This window comes from Natator depressus, chromosome 9 (assembly GCF_965152275.1).
Source record: "Natator depressus isolate rNatDep1 chromosome 9, rNatDep2.hap1, whole genome shotgun sequence".
NCBI lineage: Eukaryota > Metazoa > Chordata > Testudines > Cheloniidae > Natator > Natator depressus.
Window position 1 is genome coordinate 76,041,875 of NC_134242.1, and position 16,856 is coordinate 76,058,730.

At 42.3% G+C, this 16,856-nt stretch overlaps 1 protein-coding gene across 4 annotated transcripts in view; it reads right to left on the bottom strand.

The window, feature by feature from the left end:
• The window catches only part of EDA (ectodysplasin A), a 185,666-nt gene that overhangs the window by 10,875 nt on the left and 157,935 nt on the right, over window positions 1-16,856 (bottom strand). For all 4 annotated transcript variants that reach the window (XM_074964498.1, XM_074964496.1, XM_074964495.1 and 1 more), the window contains exons 3-5: window positions 8,964-8,993; window positions 2,552-2,731; window positions 608-642 (exon numbers count right to left, since the gene is read on the bottom strand). In XM_074964498.1, coding sequence (XP_074820599.1) covers window positions 608-642; window positions 2,552-2,731; window positions 8,964-8,993 — 245 coding nt within the window. The remainder of the gene's footprint in view (window positions 1-607; window positions 643-2,551; window positions 2,732-8,963; window positions 8,994-16,856) is intronic.

The window sequence follows — 16,856 nt, forward strand, 5'->3', positions numbered from 1 at the left end:
CAAGTTAAAATTATCCAGATGCACTGATTTATTCTACTAAATAACCTTATTTATCTCTCTGTGGAACTGATGATCAGGACATAAAGTTCAAAGTAGTCATTGCAGACCTCCAGAATATTGCTGGCTGGGCAGATGCTGTGGTCACCTTCTCAAAACAAAGCAGGGCTCAACTAGGCAAGAGGACTCATTATTATTTTCTTTGTGTCAATGTGGATTTGAGTGCATTCATTTGTATTTAAAGAGTACAATTCATACAGTCTTTAGCTTTTCCACTTGAAACTCAGGAATGTTTTCTGTAAATGATGAAGTGGGCTAGAATAAACCAATGCCGAGAATTTTTTAAGGTATTTTAAGAAGATGAGAAAAGGTAGCAAACTTCAGTAAGCAGCAAATCCAGTGCTTCCTCTGCCATTTCCAATATTAAAAGTGATTCTGGTAATTTCTTTTGGTATTTATGTGAGTGTAACAACCATTTAGCACAAGATGTTCATTTATATAGGAAAGTTACCACAAAATGGACGTTTAGACAATGTTCCCTTGTACAATTAAAAAAAAAAATATCTAGCCAACTCAACTGACATTTCCCCCTAAGACAGAGTCAACCAACCTGTGTCTCCCTGGAGCCAGCTTTGTCTGTCGCACCTGCAAAATATAATATCCACAAAATCATGATGGCACTTGAGAAACTTCTGCAAAACCAGATGTAACAAATCTCCTGCCTACTGAGTAAAAAACAGGGGTTTTCCTCATAGGACCAGATCTTAGGTGGGAAGGAAGAAAGACAATGAGTGACACTGAGCTTAACGATTAGCAGGTCTCTAAACTGGAAATGCTGCATTCCATCTTTCCTCTTGGTTTGCAATTTTAACTGACACATTAGGAGTCCCCAAACTTTATTCAACCTGTTTTCATTAAATAGAACAAATTGCAGCACCCTCATCTTGATTATGGAGGTACATCCTCCAAAGACTACGGGTTCCATACTGCAATGCTCCAGCTCATTCTGAGAGCCAGACCACACAATGGGACCTGTTATCTTTGTGACACAGATCTCTTTAATAAAAATAAGGGTAGCTGTGGACTGCACTATAGAACTAAGGATTGCAAGTTGCCTATGAGCTGCATTTTGGCCACTCCTGGTATATTGACTGAAAGCCAGTCGGTTTTCTCTGAAAGCCCCATGAGGGAAAGGGTAATAAACCTTGCCTCTCTTCAGGAAGGAAGTTTCAGTGTCCTGTTATCTAAGAAGATGAATTAAAACAATATATATGGAGCGTGACGTGAAAATGGAAAGTGCAGGAAAAATATTTTCATGTGAACCAGGTGAAAAGCAAACAGATTTGCTGCTTGTGACTACTCTGAGACAAACCTAACAAGTGTCTCAGACAGCAGCTTTTCTGATCCAGTCATGTCCTTCCCAATGGTTTACCACATCAGATATGTGGATTAGGACAGATTAGCTTGTTGACCAAGATTACAAGCAGGGCAGCCTCAAACCAATCCATCTGAAAACACATACATAGGGAGTTACAGCTAATTGTCGACTTCATTACCAATGAAATTCAGTTCACTGGAGATTAATGGGAACAAATATTTTGACATCTTCAGAGAGAATGCTTAGAAATCTGCAAAGTGCTTGACAGACAAAAATGAAACCTCAGCGGCCTGTGCGAGGTAGACAAGTATAACACCCATTTTACAAATTGAGAAACTGAGGCAAAGAGAAAGGAAATGACTTAAGACCTTACAGGGAACTGAAGTAACAGTACCCAGTTTTTCAGTCCCATGCTTCAACCCCTAGACAATGCTTCTTCTCAAAGAGAGACAGAAGTAACTGATAACACACAGCTATACGTAGATATTAACCTAGTTTCCTTTGGCTGCTCTGTTTAGCCATAGTGCTAGTCCCGTAGCAGGTCATGTCAGGATACCAGCTCCTGGTAGTTCACTGCTTCTCTCACCCAGTGGAATGACTATGGACGGGGAATTTAAGTAGCGTCTTTTTCTTGCAAATAGAACAAATGTGAACAGTATGGCACCTATAGCAAACCAGAACAACCACATGATCCTCTTGCCTTTGCTGTTTGTTATCACTCACTGTGTTATTTGGAAACTTAGTCTAAAGTTCTTTGGGGCAGGGATCAGATCTTATTTGTCTGTGAAAGGCCAGGCTTATCTATGCACTGCACAGTACTAGTTAGTGGAGCAGCGCTAGTTAGGCTAGCTGGGGCAGACATAGTAGTCCGTCTCCAACCTGTCCAGCTGAGCTGGTAAGGACAAAGAGGGTTTTTAACCTCTTTTTTTCTCCCTCTCCAGTTCTAGTTAGGAGTACTAGTGTCTGTGTCCTGCTGAGAGATTGTACGTGGCACTTAGAAAATGAACCTTCTTATGCGGTTACAACAATGCAGCCCCACTGCCTCAAGTTAGAACTGAAGGAGAGGTCTCTGGGTATGTTCTATTCAGTTTTTATGCCACTCATCACCATGGTATTTCCCCTCATCACTGTGGTCTGCAAAGTATCTGTCCAGTTAGGATTGAAATAAACACCTACCTGAAGGGCCCTGCAGCCCAGGTGGTCCCTGGGGGCCAGGAGGACCAGGAGGACCAGGTGGTCCCATTACAGTTGTGCCTGGAATTCCAGGGATCCCTGGGATTCCTGGGGGGCCCTGGGGTCCAGGAGGTCCTGGTGGCCCTTGAGGACCATTGGGCCCTGGAGGACCAGCCTTTTTACCTGAAAAACACAAAATAGTGTGTTAGGCCCTCTGCCTACTGAGCATTGCACAAAAAAGCTCTGAGTTGGCTTCCCTGTACCCTCCCATAAGAGGGCAACAGGTAGCTTCCTAGTGAGTGAGAAAAAGGAAGAGTCAGGATCATGTTCTCACATTCTATTCCAGCAGTCAGCCATGTTGGAGCTGATGAGAGATAAGCTAAAAGCATGATCAAACAGCTAGCTCAGATTTTGTGATTCAGCCCAGAATGTGATGTCATGGTGTGAGACAATCTGGACCTGATGACAGATAGTGACCAATGGTTGGCCTTTTTATCAGGTGATTGCGCTAGCTCTTGTTGGGTAGAACAAGGTGAGTTCAGCAGGGCTTACCATACGAAGAGAGGAATTGAACATGAAGGAAGCAGTTCCCTTATCTAACAGATTCCTTGAGGTGTATTTAAATATTTTTAATTAGGACTAAACATTCTACAAGGCTGTTCTGTAATGTAGACTGGAGAGGAGAGACGGAATCTATTATCCTGGAGCAAGAATCCTCAGACAAACATGGAGATGAACCTTCTATCCTAAAGATCCAGTTCATCTGACTGCTTGGAAATCTTATTGTATTGTGTTCATATGGGGGACATGCACTGAGCATTAAATTTGGGTGCTCTAGATTTGCAGCTATAGCCTTCTGGAAAGGCAGGCTTGGTGGACTAGAGTACATTTGGAAAAAAAATATAGGCTTGAAGAACATGATCCAAATAGCCCATCCACAGTCTGGGGCACTGCATGGAGAAGCAGCTCCTTTGATCTCTTAGGGATAAGAGAACAGAGAGCACTGGCTGGGCTCTCCAAGTACCCCTGAACTTAAGTGGGCCACTTCCCCCCATAATAACAGCCTTCTTCTGATGCCTGCTAATGTAGTTAGTCCTATAGCTCAAGACCTGCTAAGGGCTCATCTAGATTTATACCCCCCAAGATTGTGTGTGTATGTGTGTGGTTGTTGTTACAGTTGTACATAATATAACTTGTGTTTATGTTTTTTAAAACATAGGAAATTACATTGCCCGTTGAACCTTAATTCAGTCTCTTTGTGCATATGTAGAGGTGACTGAACTTCAAAATTTCCAATCTGAGGGAAATTAAGATTTCAAAATTTGGTTTTGTCCCAAATCAGGACAAAGTCAAAATCTCAGAATTTTTTGTGAAACAAAATATTCTGAAAATAGTGTGTTTCAATAAGGTCAAAATGTTTACTTGATAAAATTATAACATGAAAGTCAAAATGAAACATTTAGATAATTTCCTATGAAAATTTTGATTAAAATTCTGTGAAATGTTTCATTTTAATCAAATCAGTATTTTCTGGTAGACAACTTCTGTCATAATTTTTTTTACCAGCTCTATTTTTTCCTACAGGACCTATGTCTCATTCAGTGCACAAGCTGGATGGGCTCTGGGGATGAATCAGAATTGTGTGATGAACGAGGCTGATTGTAGGTTCCTGCTTCATTTGTTGCAGAAGTTGAAGGGTGTGCAGTGAATAAGGTAGGGGACTGGAGGGAGAGAGGAGATGATCTTGTGATTAAGGTAGGTGAATGCCAAACAAACTAAATTCCATCCACAGTCTTCCTATGTGATCCTGAATAAGTCACTTAAACCAAAAGTCTGGCATGTGGCTGCTAGTTAGTTGCATATCCCTCATTTTCTGGGTGTCCAACTTGAGACATCTGGAGGCCTGATACACAGAAAAACGAAACACACACAATTACAAGTCAAGTCAATAGGAGCTATGGATACTCAACAACTCTTCCAGTAAGGTAGTGTGGTCTACAGGAAGGAGCAGTGGGTTGGGAATCAAGCTGGCTTGAGTTCTAATCCTTGCTCTACCACTGATTCACTGTGTGGCCTAAGATAAGTCTTTTTTCCCCTTAGTTTCCCCATCTGTAAAATAGGGATAATAATGCTCTCTAATACTGCACTGGAGATAAATTCATAAATGTTTTCCAGGCATTCAGATACTATTGTAATAAGTGCTTTAGAAAAAAGATGGAGGCAATGAATAATTTAGTATTAGTTACAGGCTTTGGAAGATGTGCAGTAAACAAGGCAGGGGCTACTAGCAGCATGATGAGGATACCAATATTGAACAGTTGTCTCATTCCCTGGGCACTGTCCAGCCTGCACATTGGATGAGGCAGTGGTTGCAACAAAATAAAAAAGGAATAAGTAAAAACCATAATAATGCATATGTTCAAGGGAACCTAACTATGGCTTTTGTCTGTCTGTGTGATACCTTTGCCGAGAACAGATCAAGGATGCAAGCCCTCCAACTCCTGTAAAGTTAGTAAGTAATCTAGCTAGAAAATGCGTTTTCTTTGTTTTGGCTTGTAAATTCGCTGTGCTGGAGGAAATGTGTATTCCTGTTTTTGTGTCTTTTTGTAACTTAAGGTTTTGCCTAGAGAGATTCTCTATGTTTTGAATCTGACTGCCTGTAAGATTATCTTCCATTCTGATCTTACAGAGTTGTTCTCTTGTCTTTTTTTGTTCTTTTAATAAAGTTCTGATTTTTAAGAATCTGACTGGGTTTTTTGGGTCTTAAAAATCCAAGGCTGGTTTGTGCTCATCTTGTTAATTCTCAAGCCTCCCCAGGAAACGGGGTGTAAGGGATTGGGGGGGATATTTTGGGGAAATAGGAACTCCAAGTGGTCCTTTCCCTGTTCTTTGTCTAAATCACTTGGTGGTGGCAGCATACTGTTTAAGAACAAGGCAAAGTTTATGCCTTCGGAAAGTTTTTAAGCTAAGCTGGTAAAAATATGCTTGGGGGGGTCTTTCATGCGAGTCCCCACATCTGTACCCCAGAGTTCAGAGTGGGGAAGGAACTTTGACAAATGTTATGGTGCAAAATGAAATAATGTCATTATTTTTGGTGAGCACAAAGTCGGAAGGGCCTCCCCTCTTTGGTATGTCCTAAGTACATACCACTGCCTAGCAGTAAACAACAAGGATGCCTAGAATCGGAGCTGCTGTGGTATCTACCTACAACTGATCACACTGCCTCTCCTGAGTAGTTTGATGGAACATGCAGGCTTTTTTCTTTCATTAGGTGGCGCAAAAGTTCATTTCTTGTCTCTATCTGAAATGGAAGTTAGACAGTCACCACTCCTTGTACAAGTTAGTATACAGAACTCAGAGCTGACTACTTTTATGAAATCCGAGAGTTCTCATTCTCTCCCCCATGTTCCTTTGCCTGCTCTTGTATTTTGAGTCATAAGAAAATTAAAAACTAGACTGTAGTATTTTTAAAGCAGAAATTTGGTTTAAATTATTTTATGAAAAGGTACAAGTCTTAGGAGGGTGGGCAGAAGGTGTAAAAGCAGACAAAGTATACTGTTGGTAGTATTTCTGTCCCAATTAGCATGCATTCCTCTTCCAATCTGAGCTGGCAGGTGGTTGAGTACTCTTTCAGTCCCCAAGCTCTTCTCCTCTATAGGATAATTACACATTTTTGAAATTATCACCTTGAATCAAAATTCAAATCTTTACACATCTCCCCTAAAGCATTTTTATTAAATTCCTTTGATTTATATCATTCTCTATCCTAGACTACCTTAATACAGGATCAAATGTGCACCGAAGCCAGATTCACTGCTGTCTGTCCTTGCTCTGCCTTGGGAATCAAGAAGGAATACACATTACAGCTGTTTTAACTAAATCCTGCCCCAGAGGGCTATTCTGCTACTTCAGGTGTAAAACAATTACATGTAATTCTGATGCAGCACATGAGCAGGTATGTGCATTTGATTGGTGCATCAAGTTATTTCAATGAATTTTCCACTATGTAGTTAATCTAACTTACTAACCTATGAAGTAGAAACAGAGCTGTACAGTAAATTGTGAGGACTCTTGATTCAGCCTCTAGTGAGGCGATCATTCCAGAGCTGAAGAGATTTATGAGAATTGCTGCATCTGGAAGATGGGCAAGAGCTTTCTTCAAATTTGGTAAAAAGAGCAAGCAGTCAGCTTCTGGGGGGGATGAGGTACTTAGTTGCTCTATCTCTGCCACAAAAGATGTTACATAAACCACCTTCTTGGGCAGAATTTCACCCATACTTGAAACCCTTTGCGCACAGGAAATGAGCTAGAGTTATTGAGAAAGACAGCGAGTGAGCATGAACGCATGTATGCCATACAAGGGAAGAAATCACAACATGGAAATGTGTTGGTGTATCCTCTCAAAAAACTCCTGAAAGTATTCAGTATTTGACTGAGAGCCAAAAGAGAAAGCTGATACTTATGGTTAAGTAGATGGCATCTGCATGGCTCCTGCATAGCAGACACTGCTTTGCATAGAGTTGCCACATACCATAAATCTAGCTATATTTCACAGGGTCGTCATGCAATCACCAACACCACCACAGAATAGCTTTATAGAGCGTGCCTTGATTATTCGATTCCCAGCTTGCCAACTCTATCTTCAGCTAAATGTATCAGGCAGCATGCAGACACTTCCTTTCTTAAAAGCAGGGGGAATTGAGACTTTTTCTGTTTTAGAGCATGCCAACCAACGAACAATTTTTTTGGGAAAATATGGCAGCACCACAGAAACTGAAAAATATCGATTAATACAGCACTACCATTTTTTCCTCTACTGAGCCAAAGCAGTTCAAATGTCATAATTATCACTCCTATGAGGCATCTAGTTCTACTGATCCTACATCAGCGGGATTAAGTTCTCAGATTTTTTTTTTAAACTAGGTCTTTAAAAAAATATAATAATTAGGGCGCCGTTCTTAGAAAACGTACACAGAGTTCCCAACTGCAGCCAGCATCAGCCACAGTTTCAGATTGTTCATCCACAATGACGGGGAGTGGGGTCTTGTGGCAAGTGGGGACTTAGGCCCACCTCAGTTCCTCCCCCAAACTAGGAAGAGGCTGGCGCTGCCCTGAGCCTCAGGCAGGCATTGAGTGGTGCCACAGGGAATCTGGGACAAATGCTGTCCCAGAGTCATTCAGCCCCGGGGACCAGGACTTGAAATGTACATTTTGAGACTGTCCCACCCAATTAGGGGCGGGTGGTCACCCTATTTTAAGCACGTGCTTACCTACATCCTTATTCAGCAAACAAACACTTATACATATGTTTAACAGTAAGGACACGTACAAGTTCTTTGGTGAACAAGGATGGACTTAAGCATATGCTTAATTTAAATGCATGAATAAATGCTTTGCTGAATCATATCCTAGATCAGTACTGCACTCTCTTTGAAGCATGTGGGCCACATCTGGAGGAACCCAAGCACTGCACACAGCAATTTTTTTTCAAACTTACAACGTTCTGTAAATGTACACAAGAGTTTACAGAACACATAAAAAGGATACTTCAAGGGTTGCAAAGGAAAGAGTAACAGTAGGTAGGCTGGCACTGCTTCTTTGAAACCAGGTTCCTGACATCAGACCTTTGAGAGGGAGTCTAGTAGGCAATTGAGGTGTTTTGATTTGTTAGATTCCTAACAGAAAGTCTGCGCAGAAAAATAAATACTTCAAAAGAGGGCTGCACAAATAGCAGCTCTCAGGTACTACAGACCACTGCAGCTCAACTGGGCTAAAGTGCTAAATTACCTATTTAATATAATATAAACTCTTTAATAAGCACTTTTTAAATAAATCACAGAACATTTTGAATAGCTTGAAGGATGTGGTATTAGAGTCTGATCCAAAGCCCTGAAGTCAATGGACTTTGGCTCATATCCCTACAGACATGCTTTCTAAAAAGTTAGGCTTATTGCCGACTAAACTTTAAGAATCAGAGATTATGCTGAAAATCATTTTAGTGAAAATGACATGATGAAGGACAAGCAAACAATGAAAGGTTGGCCCATGACCCAGCCAACTGCATTTACAAATATGAAATCTTGGGAATTATTTGTATGCAGCTAATTACTATGCAGCTAATTACAACTGCATCCCCTACACTGCCTCCTCTGAATACTAATGTGCCAGCTTTTAGAGGGAAAAATTAGTAAATGTCTATCATTCTAAACATGAACCTGCTCAATGATGCAATCACTGCAACAGAAGTGGAAAATTATATATATCAGGCAAGGTATACCTAGACTGATAAGAGTAAAAATGCCATTTGTCCGGTATTCATATTGATCAGAAAAAGTTAACAGCCAAAAGTAGCTCTCATTTGCTAGAGAGAAGTAATTGCAGTGACCAAGTAAATTAAATTAGAATTTTAACTTACCCTTTTTCTTGTTTTTAACTGAACTTGGACCTACAAAGAGAAAAGAAAGATACTGAAATTCACAGTAAGTGTTCCCTCTATAACAAAAAAAAAAAATGAAGAAGGTGGCTGGAATGTGATTTGGCACAAAAACAGAATAGCAAGGTAAGCTAGTGCTGTGGAAAGCATTCGCCTATGATCAAATGACCTGTGAGACCCAGGCACTTATGTGAAATCCTCCTACTGTGTTGCCTTCTCTCAAACTGATGATCTGTAAACTATGATGGCTGAACTCAGTATAGTGAATTTTGGTGAAAATTTCTAACAGAATTTCTCTTTTCCTTTTTGGGTAGATGAAGGTTAACTAAACCATCTGTTTCTGGACTACAGCAATTCTATGATGGAAATACTTTTCACCCCTGGAGCCATGGCTCTATTAACACATATAGCCAAATTTTCACTTCAACCACTAAACGGCCCACAATTTTGCACATAGGTTTTGATCGTGCATCTCGAGAATTTGTTTGTGTAAAAGTGGATGCATGCAAAAAATTGGTACACAAAACTGCAAGCACAACTGTTGAAGCTTGGTTGAAGCCCTTTAAAAAAATGTGACTGATAAGAAATTTAGTTTTTAAGTGCTCCCTCTCCGAATGAATTTGGTCATAACTATAACTGCACAGTCATAATGTATTCATTTATGACCCATGTGGATGACATATGAATTTCCATTGTAATTTAATTTAACTTAATGGACACTTAAAGGGAGTGTCAACATTTTCAGCTGTCAGTAAGATCACAGGATTAATTTCTCACGAATGACTTTGTAAAGAAAACAATCTTAAGAACTCTTTTGAACTTATACATTCAAGAACTTTCACCAAGTCCGGTATGTAAGTGTTGGCCTGATTCTTAAACACCATCTTGCACGCCACAGACTTCACATTCCCGGCCTCACCTACTCTTCCCCACATCCCTTGTTTCTAAACATTTGAGTAGTTCCAATAATAGTTTCCCCATTGTGCAGACAGGTTGAACCTTCTTTAGAGCTAAGTAATTAAAACCATATTCCCCTCCCAGCCAGTGTCAAACCCTTCACAAAACGCTCCACTAAAAGCTTGGTTTACTATATTCACTTTTGCCAAAGGGAAACCAGAGCTAGCACTTTGCAAGCTTTGAGAAACCATATTGCTCTGAGAAACTCCAATGAAAAGCTTTTTTGCTAAGCTCTTTATTAAATTTTCCAGTTCTTGTAGAGAAGGCCAGTGATCTAATGTAGCTCAGTCTTTTTTGTACATTGGTGTGCTTCTACCTGCTGCTCTGAAAGATCAAGGAATTTTGTCTAATGTAAATTACTGAAGCAGTGGCTCCCAGATTGTTGTCTGTGGAACATCTGATGATGATCTGTGAAAAAAATGGCTGGTCATATGGTGCTTGGTCTCCTCCTTGTTTCCAGCTGCTACCATGCAATAAAAAATGCTGAAAATGCATATATGATTTCCTAATATTACTTGTTCATGTCAGGAATTGTACTTTCCACGGGGAAGTTATGTGATTGACAGCGTGAGTGAAGATGGCTTGTGCAATCGCAATGGACAGCGTACATGAGAAACTGTATTAAGATGTGGCCCTACTGTATTAAAGAAACCCCTGCCATGAACAGCAAGGCAGGAGGGGGAGGAGAGAGGAACTGTGGGGTGGGGACAGGAGAGAGAGTCAGTCTCCAGCTATGCCATGAACCAGGACCTGTTGGAGACTCCATTGCAGTCTAGCGAGTGCTGTCAATGGATGAGCCAGATGAAGGGGAAGGAATCTTGGGTAAGTGTTTGAACGTATTTTCTTTACAACTTTTAAATGTAAAGATGGCACCCAGCCCATCCCCAAGATAGCAGGACATAGGTATTGACTTTTCATTGTTTTACTAATACAATAAGAGGCAATGGTACAACAAACAGGTAGAGGAGCTTGGAAGCAGGCATGATGCTGCTAAAGTAGTTTATCTGCAATATCCGCCATCTGCCCGTAGATCAAAAAGTCATATTTGGCCATAAGCGCTAGGTAGTTTGAGATGCGAAACTGGAGACTGGCTGAGGAAAAGACTCCCGCTCCAAAGGTACTATCAGTTCTTTAGGGTATCTAAATTCTTGCAGTATTGATGGGTATCAAAGATGGAGTCAGTTGAGAACCTGTGGAAGACAGCTTTGGTACCAATTCAGCTGGTACCGAGCACTTGGCATGGGAGTGAGTTGGCTCCAATCCCATCTGTACCATACATCTTTGGTATAGTTGACTTTCGTGTTACCGTTACCAAGTGTTTTTCAGGGGTGGGCTTAGAACTCTTCTCAGTAGTGTCTCTGATGCTCTGGATGCAGGTACCCAAACTCAGTACCAAGTCTGTCTTAGATGACTGGCTTCTCTTCACTGTTGAAGTACCGACATCACTCGGAGCCTGCATGGAACTCCCCTTGGGACCTGAGGTCTATGTAGCCTTCTTGTATTTTGGCGACTTCTTGGGAAAGTACTCCTTACCTCATTCTCCTTAGAAGAAGATGTTGTTGAGGACTTCAGTACCATAGATGTACTCGATCCTGCAGTATTGCCTACATCTCTAGTGGTTGCCAGTGACTGAGATTTTGACATGGACGGGGCACTAGTGGTACTGGGAGATCTATGTAGAGGGGGTTCTCTCCCCCTGAATCTGAAGCCGATTGTAAAGCTTACTCCATCTCCCTATTTTTCTGAGATCTACCCTTGAAGGACATGCAGATATTGCACTTACTGGGGATACAAGTATCACCCAAACTGGAAGCACTTGGAAAGCCAGTCACTGATTGGAGTAGCTTCATGGCAGGACAGGCACCGGGAAGCCTGGCATTCCTGAGTCAAATAAAAAAATCTCTAGAAAGGGAAGTTTGTAACAACTATCAACAAATTTTATCCATAAAAAAAGTTATTCTATTTTCTTTTTAAGAAAAAAGAAAAAAAAAAGACCAAAGGAAACACCTGTTCCAACAACCATAAACACTATAAGGTAACTAACTATATGCTAATTAACATACATTGCTGAAATATTGGAGAGAACAGGCCTGCGGAGATTCCGTCTCAGGCTGAAGGTGGTTGAGAAGGAACTGTGGGTGGTTAGCCCATGCAGCCCTATATAGCCTCAGGGTGGGGCATGAGGACGTGTGGAGTGCATGCATGGGCTGAATGGGCACCGCTACCAAAAATCTCCGATCAAAGATGCAGGCACCCCTGATGTGGAGCACCCACAGGGACACTACTCAAAGAACTCTGGTTCAGAGAAACACACAATATAATAATTATAAATGTACAGCAAATACTGCACAATTCCCAGAGTCCGCAAAACTTCAGGGCCAGAGAACAGTCCAGCACAATGGATTACTGTGGCTGACCATTAAAGTGCTCTTTCAAGGCCTCCTTTAACTGCATAGCTTCATGTTGAGCTCTTGTAATGGCCCTTGTGTCTGGCTGCTTACAGTCAGCAAACATAAGAACATAAGAATAAGAACAGAGAAGGGGAACAAAAATGATTAAGGGTCTGAAACAGCTTCCATAGGAGGAGCAATTAAAAAGACGGACTATTCAGCTTCGTAAAGAAACGACTGAAGGGGGACATGATACAGGTCTATAAAATCATGAATGGTATGGAGAAAGTGAGTGTTATTTATCCTTTCACAGAACACGTGAACCAGAGAACATCCAATGAAATTAATAGGCAGCAGGTTTAAAATAAACATAAGGAAGTAAGTATTTCTTCAACCTGTGAAACTGGTTGCCAGGGGATGTTGTGAAGGCCAAAGTATAACTGAGTTAAAAAAAAGAATTCTATAAGTTCATGGAAGATAGGGCCATCAATGGTTATCAGTCAAGATGGTAAGGAATGCAACCAGATGGTATGGGTGTTTCTTAACTTCTGACTGCTAGAAGATGGGACTAGAAGACAGGGGATAGATCATTCAATAAATTGTCATGTTCTGTTCATTCCCTCTGAAGCATCTGGCATTGGCCACTATTGGAAGACAAAATACTGGGCTAGAGGAACCACTGGTCTGACCCAGTATGGTCATTCCTATGTTCAGTCTGCACCTGCTGAGCTGGTAGTTGAATCCTTGCTTGGTGCTTTCAAGGTGGCTGGTGTATGGCTTCATCATCCAGGGGAACAAGGTATAGGCAGAGTCCACCAGAATCACTACTGGCATTTTAATATCGCAAGTGGTAATCTGCCCACATCTACTATGTATGTTTACTAGTGAAGCGGAACTCCACTGGTCTGGAGTTTTGTGGAAGTGTATGAAGGGGATTTATCACAGCCCTTAAAAGAAACCCAATGGCAAAGCATTTTATGGAATGTTAAAAATGGCTCTGTGGATCTCAGGCTACGCTTGTTACAGAAAAGATGCTGTTCAAAATGTTTTGGATGTCACAGAGCTTGTGCAAGATGGGAGCCTTGCCCTCTCCACATGCAATGGCACTGTCCAGCAATCAGGCAGCTGCGGAAAGAGGTGGACACTAGAGTGAAAATACTGCTTGGCTTTAGCAACCAAACCTCAGCTGAAAATTATATCCTAGGTTATATACCTACAATGCTGGGTTTAACCCCACCACAAAGACTGAAGACCACAATGATTACCAAGTGCATGGTTTTACAAAAATGGAGGAGTAGGCTTGTGCCCAGAATAGAGTACTGGTATTTGGACCTATCTGAGGCCTGGTCTACACTATGAGTTTATGTCGGATTTAGCAGCGTTAAATCCGAATTAACCCTGCACCCGTCCACACAATGAAGCCATTTTAATTTATTTTTTACATAAAGGGCTCTTAAAACCGATTTCTGTACTCCTCCCCAATGAGGGGATTAGCGCTGAAATCGACATCGCCGTTTCGAATTAGGGTTAGTGTGGACGCAATTCGAAGGTATTGGCCTCCGGGAGCTATCCCACAGTGCACCATTGTGACCGCTCTGGACGGCACTCTGAACTTGGATGCACTGGCCAGGTGTACAGGAAAAGCCCTGGGAACTTTTGAATCTCATTTCCTGTTTGACCAGGCGAGCTCATCAGCACAAGTGACCATGCAGAGCTCATCAGCACAGGTAACCAGGCAGTCCCAGAATCGAAAAAGAGCTCCAGCATGGACCGAACAGGAGGTACTGGATCTGATCGCTGTATGGGGAGAGGAATCCGTGCTATCAGAACTACATTCCAAAAGAAAATGCCAAAACATTTCAAAAAATCTCAGAGGCCATGAGGGACAGAGGCTATATCAGGGACGCAACACAGTGCCGCGTGAAACTTAAGGAGCTCAGACAAGCGTACCAGAAAACCAAAGAATCAAACAGATGCTTCGGGACAGAACCCCAGACATGCCGCTTCTACGCTGAGCTGCATGCAATTCTCGGGGGGGCCGTCACCACTACCCCACCCCTGTCCGTGGACTCCGATGATGGGGTACTCTCTGCCATGCCTGAGGATTTTGCAGATGGGGAAGATGAGGAGGAGGAGGAGCTTGGGGAGAGCACACAGCACACCGTTCTCCCGGACAGCCAGGATCTTTTTTCTCACCCTGACTGAAATACCCTCCCAACCCAACGAAGCTGGAGAAGGGACCTCAGGTGAGTGTACCTTTTTAAATATAATACACGCTATAAAAGCAAGCGTTTTTTAATGATTAAGTAGCCTTGAGGACTTGGGATGCATTCATGGCTAGTACAGCTACTGGAAAAGTCTGTTAACGTGTCTGGGGATGGACTGGAAATCCTCCAGGGACATCTCCATGAAGCTCTCCTGAAGGTACTCTAAAAGCCTTTGCAGAAGGTTTCTGGGGAGAGCAGCCTTATTCCATCCTCCATGGTATGACACTTTACCACAACACGCTAGTAGCAAGTAATCTGGTATCATTGCATGACAAAGCCTGGCAGCATATGGTCCTGGTGTTTGCTGGCATTCAAGCAACATCCGTTCTTTATCTCTCTGTGTTATCCTCAGGAGAGTGATATCATTCATGGTAACCTGGTTGAAATAGGGGAATTTAATTAAGGGAACATTCAGAGGTGCCTGTTCCTATTGGGCTGTTCGCCTGTGGCTGAAAAGAAATCCTCCCCGCAGTTAGCCACACGGTAGGGGGGAGGAGACATTGGCGCTGAGCTGTTCACGTTTGGCTAGCAGGGATCTTCCCTGATACCAGCGAGGCGGTGTGGGGAGGGGAAAAGCGATCATCCCAGAGAATTGGATGGGGGGAGGGGGTTACTTTGGTTTCTGCTGCTGCACATTAAGAGGAAAACCGCAGCACTAAATGGCCAACTCAACGGGCTTTGCTTGGTATGGGAAAGGAGGGCGCTGCTGTTCTGAAGGTTGCAGAAGCCGAAAGACTATGGCTTACCATGGCTGCCTGCAAGCCGAATTCTGTTGCCCAGCACTGCGTGTGTGATCTCTAACACCAAAGCTGCAGGCACTCAATATAAGATGCAAAATGAGACCTTGTACCAAAATCACATGTGCTATGTAATGTGAATAAGTGTTGTTCACCATGAAAGAGTATAGCCATTGTTCTGTAAAATGTATCTTTTTAAATACTTCACTCCCGTTTTTTCCTCCAGCAGCTGCAAATGTTTCAAGCCTCCCTCCTCCTTCCCAAATCCAAAGGCTGGGACTCCCAACCCCGGCTGGTTGAATAGCAAGAAAATATATTTGTCAAATATATTATTTGACAATTTTCACCAGTATTTATCAGTGACTTATATTTGACTAGCTATAGATCTGGTTGAACACTAGTACTGTGCACACCTACTCCAGTCTCCGGCCCCAGTGGTAGCCCAGTGGAGGGTGTCCCTCGTGGGGACTGGTCTGAGCGGGGCTAGTGCTGGGGCAGAAACCAGGGCAGCAGCACGTGGTGCCAACAGGAGGGAGATGCACCTGGGCTGACGAAGACCAAGCTGGGGTCAGGAGGGGTGTGCGGAGCTCGAGCCTCAGCGGGGCCCCCTTCCGCTCCATGGGCATGGCCCACAGCCTTTGTGTCTCAGGTGCTTTCTGAGCAGTAAGGAGGGTGGGCGGGGGGGGTCTCCCCAGGACACCTGATCACTCCTGTGCCCCCTCCTGTCACCCCCCATCATTGCCCGCCCACCCACCCAAAAACCAGGGCCCACCCAGTTTTCCTGTCCTAGCTATGCCACTGAATCAGGTAATATGCCTATTGAATCTATAGGCTCAACATATGCTCCTCCAGGCCACAGTTCATTAAGGTGCTTAAGCAGGTTCCTGGACTTCAATGGGGCTCTTACGTGATGCAGATTAACCATGTGCTAAGGTACCCCACTGAATCAGGGCCATAACACTAATTATACTTTGCTAATGATAAAAGTTAAGGAATTTACTGAACTGTCTGGCTTCAGAACTTTCACAAGTGTTAAAGATTTACAGATGATGCTATTTATTTAATTTAATTTGTTCCATGAAGAGAATCTCATGGCAATGCAAGGTAAGTCCAACAAATTCTAAATAAGAACATAATAAAAACAAAGCAAAACTGAGTTTTGATTGGAGAAAGAAGAGAAAAAGCTGGCAACACAAACAAAATGATTTCCTCAAAGAGCCCCTCACCTCGTTATCTCCATTCCTCTTTCTTGGGCAAAAGAGGAATAAAATGGATAATAAACTGAAGTGCACTGAAGCCAAAAAAGAAAGGACAGGCAAACTTCATTGGTAAATTCTTTCCAGAAAACTGGTTTGTCAGAGTCATTAACATTCCAGCAACAGAAGCATTTTATATCATAATTCACGAATTCTTATGAAAGTAAAATGACATGTCAAATTAATACTACAGAATTACATTTTAAAGTGACAACACAATGTCTTTCAAGTTGGATTTTATCCCTCTTAATAATTCTAGTTGCATACG